This window comes from Toxorhynchites rutilus, chromosome 3, assembly GCF_029784135.1.
Source record: "Toxorhynchites rutilus septentrionalis strain SRP chromosome 3, ASM2978413v1, whole genome shotgun sequence".
NCBI classification, from domain to species: domain Eukaryota; kingdom Metazoa; phylum Arthropoda; class Insecta; order Diptera; family Culicidae; genus Toxorhynchites; species Toxorhynchites rutilus.
In genome coordinates, this window is record NC_073746.1 from 118,154,388 (window position 1) to 118,166,976 (window position 12,589).

At 37.5% G+C, this 12,589-nt stretch overlaps 1 protein-coding gene across 9 annotated transcripts in view; it reads right to left on the bottom strand.

Annotated features, from left to right (window-relative positions):
• The window catches only part of LOC129775728 (uncharacterized), a 64,131-nt gene that overhangs the window by 26,845 nt on the left and 24,697 nt on the right, over positions 1–12,589 (bottom strand). For all 9 annotated transcript variants that reach the window (XM_055780782.1, XM_055780780.1, XM_055780784.1 and 6 more), the window contains exon 2: positions 1,298–1,718. In XM_055780782.1, coding sequence (XP_055636757.1) covers positions 1,298–1,565 — 268 coding nt within the window. In that variant the 5' untranslated portion in view covers positions 1,566–1,718. The remainder of the gene's footprint in view (positions 1–1,297; positions 1,719–12,589) is intronic.

The window sequence follows — 12,589 nt, forward strand, 5'->3', positions numbered from 1 at the left end:
AATCGATTGACGCAAAAAATTCATCAATCTATCATGGAATGACTGAGCAATAAACGTTTTCACGATGCGCTCGATTTTCGATTTTCAATTTGTACCCCAATATGTTCCCGAACGACGTAATCCTACGTCAAAAATCAATTAATAGCAATTAATAAGTTCGTTTGTTTGTTGAACGTGGGAGGTGAAAATGACGCTCAAAACTATCACTTTTATTGATTTTATTTTATTGATTATAGATGTTATTCTCATCGCTATAATTTGGGAGTCAATAGGGATAAAGTACCTCAAGGATTTTTGAGTAGTCAACAATTATATTTTTCGCACTTTAACACATTCGAACGGGAACGAGAATTGGACGATTCGTTCGAACAGTTTTCCGTGCCTCGAAGAACTGACAAAAGGAATACGAATGAACGAAGCTTTCGAACGTATCGGACTCGAACGAAATCAAGAATAAGAGAGCAAAACAAAAATGATTTCGTAGATGCATGAAAAAGTTTACTGTGACGAATGAATACGGTATTGGGGTTGGGGTACTTTGTGTGTCAATGGCAACAATTTGAAATTCACATAATCGGTTTGAATATCTAGTGGATATCTAGGGGACAAAAACGTCAGAGCTCGGTGAAACAAACTCTGTTAGAATTCGCACTCAATTTCATTCAACGAGACGGTAAAAGCGGCATACGCAGAATGGATATAGTGAGTGTTTGTAGCTACCGACAAGCGACCCGCGACGTCGGAAATTTCATGATTTCTCACACTGAGAGAAATATTTAGTAAATATAACGAATTTTTTGGTAAATAATACCAATCTATAGTCATTTTCGACCGTACTAATAAACACGTATGTCAAGCAGAACCATGATTCGTAAGCCCAATATCGGCTACATTTTCCCGCTGAAAATGCACGTATCAGAATTATATCCATATTATACCTCAGTATTGCATTATGGCAACAATGAAAATGGTTAATACGCGTTTTTCTCACCAGTTTTCAGATATGACATTATTCAGGTTTACAAATGTTATCGAGTAAAATGTACTAAACTCTTGTAGGGATGCGGGTTTGTTGACAATATGTACAAAAAATTTGTACATTCTACTAATTTTGCATTACCAAATGTATTTGGTAGTTTTCGACCGGGGATTTTTCTAAGTGCAGTTGAACAGTTGAACTACTCTACAGCAGATACATAAATTTAAAACCTAATAATAGATAGATAAACCAATGGCAAAAGTAACCCAACTTAGCCTGGTATTTATGCATTAACGTAATAACAGAAACACCACTCACCTTTCACCACATCGTAGCCCTTGATTCCGGTGAGATGTTCATCCCAAAAGTCCTTGAATCCGGCAGCTGAGTTTCGGTGGGCTTCGGGAACCGCGTCAAGCTTCAGTACACTCAAGTCGGGCAGAATTTTCTTGCCCACGTAATCTCTGTTTAATGTTGATTCCACCTCATGTTTCTCACCAGTCGCAGCCCCAAAGTTACACCATATTACCAACAACACTGCGAATAAGCCGCCGGGATTCGTTTTTACTCCGTCACACACTCTCATTTTATCCTCTCTCTATTGTTCCAGTTTAATTTCGGTGGGTTCAAAAACTGATTATTTCTTTCTTTTCTCGCGTTTTTCTCCTTATTTCACCACTAATAATTGCTTCATTTCAACAGTTCCTTCTGTGTTCGTTTCTTACGAGATTGTATTTTTCTGCAGAAGAAAAAAAATAAATTCAAATTCGTCGTGGAACAAAAAAAAACGCCTCGTTGCATCACAAATCACGACGTCCAGTTCCGTTTGCGTTCAATTCTGCTTGATCCAAATGACAACATCGAGTGGGTTGGATTTGGATTTTGCCTTTTTCATTATTCTGTCGTGCACACTTTGGGATGTAAATGGCTTTGCTCACGGGTTTTGCGGTGGGAACCATAGTGATTTATATTCCTAATTGCATTGTAATTTAGTTATTTCGCCCGAAGGCGCCAGCGCTGGTCTCTTACGCATTTGGGGGAAATTTATTATGCAAATCAGTGTCAACAAGTTTCGAGAACGAGAACTGTTCCGTGGATGCGACGAAAACTTATAATGTTGAATAACGAAAAGTTGAGAAACCGGACACCGAACGAGATTGCATCATGGATTAGCATAATTACACATTTACGATTGGATTGATTCGAGCATGGGTCAGAAGAATTTATTTGATTTGTCCAGCTCTCGTCATCGTTGGTCCCAACCAATGCTACCTACGGCAAAATGGGCTCTCTCTGTATGTTTGTGGCCGCAATGGTTACGGTTTCGTGATTTGCTCCCATACATTAGTCTCGAAGGAGGTTGTTTTCGTTTTGGCCATTGGTTTACATAACCGGCAGCTTGGTTCAGTGGGAGAGTTCAACTCATAAAACGGTTTGTTGCTACCGTAGCCCGTAGAGAATGATTGATCAAATCGGTTTGCGGTAACTGATGTGTTAAGTAGTTCTTCGTCTGTTTCAACGTGTGGGTTCAGTTACGACCACGATTCATTTATTTATGCGATGCATTTATAGGCTGGCTTTGTTCGGATCGCTAAAAATCAAAGATAATTCAGTATATTCTGAAACAAACAAAAGAACACAGAAACAACACGCGGAAAGGAATGGACAGATGATGTTGCGGAAAAACAAAATCACATCGTTTGATTTGATCAGTTTGTTCATTTTAGAACAAAAAGATGAATGATGTTTATTAGATGTGAATGTGTTCAAAGCTCATTGATGATTTTGATCAAAATTTTTGTTCCATATGACATCACTTCTATGCATGTTGGCAAAGATGTGGCCAATTAGTAATATCGATTGGGGGTAAACCGTTGTTCGAGTTTGAGAGGTAGCTGATCAACTTTCTGTGTTTTGCGAAATAATTCAAATTAGTTTTTTTCAATCTATCGGGGGATAAAAAGACACTTGTTTCGAAGGTTCTAAAGTTTCTTCCAAGAATCGACATTGGACCCGACTACACATTAGGGTGCCAATGAATGTATGGGAAAAAATCGACCCAAAAATTTCAAAAAGTTACCCTATACAAAATGTTCACCACCTCGAAAAAACACCCTATGCCGAATTTCAGCTAAATCGGACTTAATGGAGAGTGGCGCAAAGCGATCAAAGTTTGAGTTTTTTGAAAATCGAAAAATCATCCAAGGGGGGAGTAGAGAAAATCGGGGTTTACGAAAAGTTTTTTGACGTGGGACTACGTCTAACCGGAGAATATGGAGGGTAAAATGAAAACCTAAACACAGAACATGCAGGAAAATATCATCAATTGATTAGGGAATATTTCTACGCATCTATCCCAATAAAAAAAATCTTATTTTTCATTACATAAACAATTGAATAACTGTAAAAAGTTAGCGTTATCTAAACGCCCGAACTGCCTCGTTTTGATTGGCCCGATTTACGGTTTTCCCAAGAGAGCCATCATAATCAAGCGGCCTTGGGGAAATCGGCATTATACATGGAGGTATGGGGACTTTTGTTCTCACCGGAATGTGTTCCCTAACACAGACTTCAAAACCAAGCAGTGTTGGAGAAATTGGCATTGCAAATACATGAAAGTCGGGGATATTGCTGATCCGACTGAAATGAGTTTCCCTAACACAGACCTCTAATCCATGGAGCGTGGGGAAATTGGCATTGCAAATACATGCAAGTCGGGGGCATTTTTGTTCCGACTGAAATGAGTTTCCCCAACACAGACTTCACAAGCAAGGTGTCTGGGGAAATCGACATTGCAAATACATGCAGATCGGAGGTATTTTTGTTTCGACTGAAATGTGTTTCCCCAACACAGACTTCAAAAAAAAAAGGTGTCTGGGGGAATGGGCTTTGCAAATAAATGCAAACTGCGAGTACTTTTGTACTCGCTTGTCTTTGTCATGCAAGGTGGGGGTACTTCTGCACTCCGAAAAGTGTTTTCCTAACACAGATTACAAAAGCGGGTACGAACACAACGCATTGGCTCGGTTATTCAGCCAATTGAAGGATATGCGTTCGACGTACATGTCAAAATCGAAACTGAGTGTCTGAAGCTCATCAAATCAAGCAAATTCGCGGTTCGAGAAGTACGTACACTTGAAAGATGCAAACTTCAGAGGGAAATGCAAAATAAAAAAATTCTTTCGTTCACATATTTCGTCCAAATATACAGCAAATGTAAAAGGACTGCACGATAATATACCCTATGCAAAATATTAGCTCATTCGGACTTCATTTACTGGCGTCACAAACATTTAAATTTGAGTTTTTTGAAAACCAAAAAATCACCGAACAACTTCGAACAACTTTTAGAGCTTACTAAGACTAACACTTTGCGATGCCTATATATTAGATACTACTTTCCCAAAAATACACTCAATTCATTTCGTTTGACGTTCTTTATGGGGCAAACATAAAACATGTTTATGAAGAGCATTTGAAAGGGCATATTTTACTCTACATAATGTGAATTTTCGAAACTACGTTACTTACGTTATTACGTTACTTATTTGAGTAAACTATATTTGAAATCATGAGTTTTTGGGTAAAAAAACCTACGATAACTTTGAGTAGGATTAAGATATTGACAAGTTCTGCATTGCAAAACGTTTGTTATAATATGCTCTAAAGGTTGGCGAATCATATGTAACAACGAGACCGTTTTTGTCTAGGGTAAATCAATCGTTAATTGTTTATGAAACATTTTTAGAAAATTTGAATTTTTTTTAAAAAAATGTTGGTTAAAGAATGAAATCTAGAAAATAATTTATGTTTTCAGTAGTAAATATCAAACAATTTAAAAATAAAAAAATCATTGAAAAGATAAAAATATTTAGAAAATTAAAATTCATTTTTCACAAAAATATGTTTTTATATATATATATTCTGAACTAAATATGTATGAATTGCCCATACAATTACCAACAAGTCATCCATCGGAGAAGGGCACTGCTACAGAGAAAAAGCTTCCTAACATCAACTTTATAATGTTCTCTTTGAAAAATTACTATGAATATTTAAATCGTAACATTCTAGTGAGCAGATTATCGCGATTGACATATGCTGCAATTTTTTTTCTATTTAGAAAGAATATGTCACGAACAGAACACGAGTAAAATTTTGACGTAGGACTACGTCTAACCGGAAGATATAGGGGGTGAAATGGAAATCTAGGCACTGAACAAGTAGGAAAAAATGCAAGATTTGGAACGCTTATAACTCGAGCATTTCTCAATATATCGCAAAGGTTTTTGCATCAATTGATAGGAAATATAGCTACGCATCTATCATAACGAATAACATTTCATTTTTCTTGAGATAAATAATTGAATAATTGTGAAATATCAATCATTGTCAAAATGCACTATGTGCCCATTTTTGATTGGTCCATTTTGTGCTCCTCAAATCGTAACGACCAAAACGGGCAACCAGAGCAGCAGCGAAATAGAATGAAGCACGATTGGAAAGGAAAAAGAAAAAAATGAACGAAACATTGGTCGCAGTCTCACACATGCGTAATTCTCGAGCCAGCCAGTCAGCTTAAAAATCCCCGCTCCGCTGCCGTAACGATCATTCTCATTCAAACCGTACACCACATCGGTTCGCATCACAACACATCAACAAACCAACCCAAGCAGCCATGTCTGGACATGGTAAAGGAGGAAAAGTGAAGGGAAAGGCAAAATCCCGCTCCAACCGTGTTGATATGGAGTTCTGGAGTTCCCCGCAAGAGTAGCTAGGCCGAGCGCGTTAGTACCAGTGCACCAGTCCACCTAGCCGGCGTTATATAGTTTCGGCCGCCGAAGTGATCGAGTTAGCTGGCAAAGCTGCTCGCGACGATAAGAAAACCCGCATTCGGAACAGAACACATTCGGTTCGGTGGACATCAAGACAACAGGCAGTTGCAGCGAGTGGCGAGTGGCAAACGCAATCGCAAAACGGCATCAGGTAGCAGAAGAAAAAAGTTTGTTCTTTATACAAACTGCTTTGGTGGCAAATCCAGAACAAGGCGGCATCGAGGGCGTTCGAAATGGTTTTTTTCAAAACCACGAGTACTAAGTTTTCTAAATTAGAACAATTCCATAAAACAAGGCGCTTTTCAGGGCCATCAACCTTCCAAAAAAGAGTTGAGGAAATACAGTTCAATGCTTTCTAAAACATTATCCAAAATAATAATAAAACACAAATTGATTTTTTCATAATTTGTTTGCCAGGATCTGATGAGTATGTGAATTTGGCAGTTGTTCTGAGCTTATTGATAGTTTGGGACTTCCCTCATTATTCAATTTTCACCAATTCTTAAATTGTTTCCAGATTGAAAGTACAGTAATTTACAATTAGTTCGACATTTAGCTAATTGGATGGACATGTAATGCGACTTATTTAGTTGGACATTTTTGTAAACATAGAGATCCAAATTATGACATTGAAAGTCGACACTGTACCACTGTCATCGCAAATGTTCAATTACAGGTTAAAATCGCCTCCAATGCGACAATGAGCGGCGCTTCGGCACGTCGCATTGAATGTAATTTACTGTACAACATGTCACAAAGCTGGATGGGAAGAAATTTTCCAACTGTGAAAGCTGTGGCGAGTGGCAACAAATCGCTAAACAGGAAGGTTTAGCCGAACAAGATGGGGATAACGAGTGATAACAAAACAATAAACTCTTTAGATTGAAGATAATTTTGCGATCCTGAAAAGGACCCTTTTTAGCCTGCATGTGAATCCAACAAGCGAACAAATCGTAATGAATGTATTTTTTTGCCATCGCTCCCTTTTAACGCTCATTCGTTCGTCTCGTTGGACTCGCCCCTCTGGCTGAGTCTACCGATTTGTCTCTATCCTGTGAGTGTGTACCGTTAGAGTATAAAACACGCGGACCCCAAAAAAATATCTTATTTTCTTTCAAACCGTAAACCCGTGTGGTTGTACGGCATCGTGGACGTAACAAAGGAAGACAAGTTAAGGGAAAGTTAAAGTCTCACTCGAACCGTGCAGGTTTCCAGTTCTCTGTTGGTCGCATTCACTGATTGCTCCGCAAGGGTAACTAGGCCGAACGAATTGGTGCCGGAGCACCAGTATACCTAACAGCGATTATAGAGTTTCGGCCGTCAGAGTGCTCGAGTTGGCTTGCAAAGCTGCTCACGACAATCAGAAAACCCGCATCAAGAACAGAGCAGCTTCGGATCGGCGCTCATCAAGGCAACAATTAGTTTCAGTGAGTGGCAAAGTGTTTCTCCGGCACGTCGCATTAAATGTAACATGTCACAAGCTGGATGGGAAGAAATTTTCCAACTGTGAAAGCTGTGGCGAGTGGCAAACGCAATAGCAAAACAGGAAGGTTTAACCGAACAAGATGGGAATATCGAGTGATAACAAAAACACAACACCGAATGTTCTTTTCAGAACCATCAACATATTCATAAAGAGTAAACAGTAAACTAATCCATTTTTCAGGTAGATAGGTAGGTATTCACGGAGGAGATGAAAATAAAACAATATATTTAAATATATATTTAACAAAAGCTGCCCCCTTTGTATAGTCCTACGTCACTCCGGTTATGTCCCCGTCTTTTTTTTTCAGGAGTCTCCGTACAAATGTATTCCGGAAACTATGAAAAATAGAAAACTGATGTCTTCGACAAAAGTTCACATTTTAATATGATCTAAAACTTTGTCCAATACACTATATCGCTATCATTATTTGCTGCCAGTGTTTTTAAGTTCATGTTCGACTGCTTGGCATTACATTATAAAGTATTCTAACGTAGCAAATGGTTTGATGGAGGTTCATCGATGCATAGGTGGTAAGTTTGAATCTAGGACATTTTAATTTTTTTCTTGAAAATTCATTAGAAACTAAACAAGTTTTATCTAGTAGTTGTAGAAGACTCTAACGAGTGTCTGTCAAGATGCTAAAAAACTAATTCTATTTATAGAAATTTGGTAGAAGAAATTAATGCAGTCAGACAAAGATCTTCTTCGATATCGCCATCTAAGTAGAGCTAATCAAATAAGAATATGGTCGAATAGAGTGCTCCCTTGGCCGAGTGGTTAGCGTCATAACTAACATGCCGGGTGTTCGGGTACGATTCCCGTTCTGGTCGGGGGAATTTTTCGTCAAAGAAATTTCCTCCGACTTGCACTGTGATCACGCGTATTCTAGAGCTTGCCACTCAGAATGCATTCAAGGCGTGTTATTTGGCATAGAAATCCCAACTGAGTACTAATAAAAATGACGCAAGTAATACTACGTTGAGGCGGCGAAGTTCCTCTAGGAACGTTAGTGCCATTGAAGAAGAAGAAGAAGATGGTCGAATAGACGTTTCCACCACACGTTGGAGTTGGATAAACGTTTTCTAATTGACTTTAAACTGCATCTAACGAACAATATTGGCTATAGCTTCATAATTTCTCCTAATTTGCTTGAACAAGGCTTGAATAGAGGATTTGATGACAATTAATTCAGGCATTATTATGCGTGGATCTAAATAAAGCCATCATAAAAACGTCACACTGAGGGGGAATTGTTAGTTGGGTAGTTTTTCAGTTAAAAAATTTATAAGAAAAACCTGCAAATTTCAAAATGCCATAAATATTTATTTTTCATTTGTCCAGGATCAAATGAAAAACCAGTTGCTGGAGACTATATGGGCTTTATTGTGTCAAAAAACTAGTTTTTGAAAAAATGTAGCATGTTCAAACTTTATTTTCAATTTTTTCGGTAAACAAAAAGTTTGTTCATTGCGTGCCATGACAAACTGATCGCTTTAGATCGCGCGTTTTTTGATGTTTCGTTCCACTCCATTCTACATGTAAACAAACCAGTACAAGGATGCCAGATACGATAACATGTCTTTATTTTGTAAATAGTTGGACTGTGAGATCGTTTTTATTTGTGAACAAGTTAAATGGAAAGCCCTTAACGTAGCGTTTTCATTATATGCATTATGTAAATACAGAATACAGTTATAGAATTCATCGAACAAAACGAAAATAATAATTTAACAACCCTCAATCCTTGATTTCGTTCGATGAGTTCGATTGTGAAGATATTCATGAAAAAAAGATGTAGAAAAAAGAGAAAAGGAGAACATCGTCTGGCAACCATCACTTGCGTTCACTCGCACTAAAACACTCCACACACAGTTTCGCCGCATTGAAATCGCGTTTACTATGTCAGGTCAGGGCGGTTTGCATTTGATAAAATTTCAGTTATTATTTTCTGTATTATAGTGACATTTTAGACTGGTTCGTCACTTTTACTTCCCTTTTTGGAAGAATGTCGGGAGTGAGAATTGAACTCATGACCTTTAGAGTGAGAGGTATGGATGTTACCAGTACGATAGATCGCCTCCAAAACATTTTAGTGTCTAAATCAAAAATATGACATTAAAATGATTTCGTGTTGATTTTTGGAATACCTCAACGTTATTTGACATATACTACAGTTGAGCTATATTTTGACGTAGGACTACGTCTTTGATTTCTATATAGGGGGGTCACTCTACGAAAAATGTAACGTTTATTAATAGTTTTACGCAGAATCGTTCTTACGATATATGTTATAATATATACCATTAGACGGTAAATTTGTCCAGTATTTTTCGCTTGAGACATCAACAGTGAAAATAATAAAACAAGTGAGCAACTTAAAAGATAAGAGAGGTATGTTTTGCGAGCGGATGCGAAGGTAAATCATGTATTATGCATTCTTTCTTCCAACTTTGTTCCCATAAATGTTGTATGTAACACAAAATTGCGTAATAATTCGTTCTATCTAATAAACTAGCAAGATGTTGATGTAATCAGATGCAAGATTTCATACATCACTCAAACTTCATTCAAGATTTCAGCAACGAGGAAAGTGTCACCCATACAGTGATCTTTCGTTAATTAGGAGGAGGCAGCGATTATCATGCGAAAACTTATTGAGATCGGCATAACATCGCATCACAAAAATGAAACGAAATGAAATATTAATTTTCTTCAATTCATAATTCTCAATGACTCAAACGAACATTATTTCACCGAAAGAGCTACTGCTCCCGATGCCTAATAATAAGAATAAGACAATGGAAAGAGCGCACAATACCATAGCTATCCATTAAAAAATAAAGAAACTTCATGATTTCATGTGTATTTTACCTAAAAATATCACGAAATCGTGAGTATTTTCAACTTGTTTTTTCGATTCTTCTCCATAAATTTCATATTCAATGTAATGAATGAAGATATTTTTTTTTGTTTGCCGATTCACATATACCTCATCTACCATTCCACCCTGTTATGTGAAGCAGAAGAAGTAGAACTCTTCCACCTCCATGCGTTTGTACGCATTTTTACATAGACATGCACTCCTCACCCACAGACTCGTGAAAACGAAAGTTTATTAAATTATTTATAATCAAAAACGAAGGGGTGGGGGGGGGGTTTCCATAGCCACATTGGTTGCGCGTTCGCTTAGTAAGCGATCGATCGTGAGTTGGAAACTTAGGGCCCTCAACTGACCATCTTTGTGTTGTTATAGAATAACTACGTCCACGCAACAATCATCAGCGATGGAGATCGATCCACGGTCGAAATAAGATCGGTTGATCCATACAACTGCTCTGCTCTGGAAGACACATCGGGCTGCTGTTCTATTAATAATTCAACAATGATCATATCAACTGTCTCCGCTGTCCGGTCTAACTGGATAATGGAAGAACAGGAGGAATACTTTTACGCCTGAATGGCTACTGTGTAAATGTACCATATGCAATGGTATAAAAGGGAATACTCTTACGCCGAAAAATGGCAACTGTGCAATGTGCTAATTGTAGCTATGATAAACATGTGACATGTACACGATTTAAAAATTCGGCTCTGTTACAGCTGAAACTCTAATGAACCTACAATAAACAAATGGGATATAAAAAAACGAAGGGGGAACTCAAATAAAAATATCTCTGAGTTGAATGATCCTGCAGACTCGTTATAGGGATCAAATGAAAGCTGGTTGATAAGGTTAAATGGATTCACAAATTTTTTGTAATAACAGAATAAAATCGATTTTTCATTTCCTCTCGATATTTTTGTTCACTATATCTACACACTCCAAGATAATAATATGTTCGTGGAATATTCCAAAAGCCGAAAGTTTAAGCTTTAAAATTTTTATCATCATCCTGATAGAATGTTTGGAAAGCTTATTTTCGATTTTCAAAGGTGGTGGAAAGAGATCTGCACGATGAGGTACGATTTCGAATTAGAGTCACTGTAGATGCTCCTCCTGGAAATTAATTAACATAAAGTTACATGGACGATTAAAGTTTATCATCGATTTCTCCTATGATAAGGACGTGCGAATTGAGGATATAGAGGAATATGTACGGAGCAACATTATTCTATTGATAAAGCTTCCGAAAAGTTTTCCTCGAATTTGAACAGAAACATATCGGATTACACACTGTCCAAGCGGTATTCCATCTAAACGACTTGCGCAATTTTTTTATTTTGTTTCCACCTCAGCCACTACACAGTAGTATGCGAACGCTCACTGCTCCAACATATCCGTTCTGATGTTATTGTTTTTATGATCAAATCTTTTGTTGTTCTTTCATTGTGGTGAATTATGGTAATCGTCAATGAATGGCGTAGTTGCTTCAATATTGTCAAACTTGTCGTGTGACACACGTCATGCCGATCCGCAGGCCATTGGACAAGGCCAACATTGCTCGACAAGACCAATTATGTCGTAAAAAAAGACACTCAAATAAGCAAGAACCATCGAATTGTAGCATGCAGCATGTTGAATAAATGGAATTCCGCCTATAGGTGTGAAAAAGCGAGTAAATTGGGACACTAAAGAGTTGCGAAGTGTACTTCTCCTTAGTATCCCAATATTATTCTTTTCGTTAGGATTTGTCTGTGTTGCTCTTTGAAGAATGTTAATACTTTTTTTCCAGGGCCGGATACCTCGGGGCCTTTTTAGAGATTGGAAGCAACGGTATCATGCATCCATCAATGTTTCAATGACGAAGCTATTGTTTATGGACGATGTCAACAAGGCATAGGATGCTGGGTTTTAAGTCAGCCGTATTATACTACAGTAGAGAAACATTGGTAAATCATATTTTTCATTGTGAATGTACAGAAAAATATCATTTTTCACACATTTTTCTACAACAAATATGAGGCTTTTTAGGAAGAAATATATATTCATATTTCTAAAAGTAACGTGAATATACTTTGTTACTATCTAAGTACGTTGGGAATGCCTCACAGTTTATGTGAACAGTGTACACAGTTCAGAACGAACTGTGTATGAATAATCCTAAATAGGTGAATAGTCCTTGAATTAACGAATGGAGACAAATGAACATGGATATTTATCAATATTGTATGAACCACAATGTGTCATGCTACTAACCATTCACGATGATTCAAATACATGATCGAATGACAGTATCCACGTTTGTTGCACCAAGTGAATATACGAAGCGAGGAATAAAGCCTGTTAATTGCACATCCGAGCTGTACCTAACATCGCACACCATTCTCGAAGCTACATACAAGTTTGAA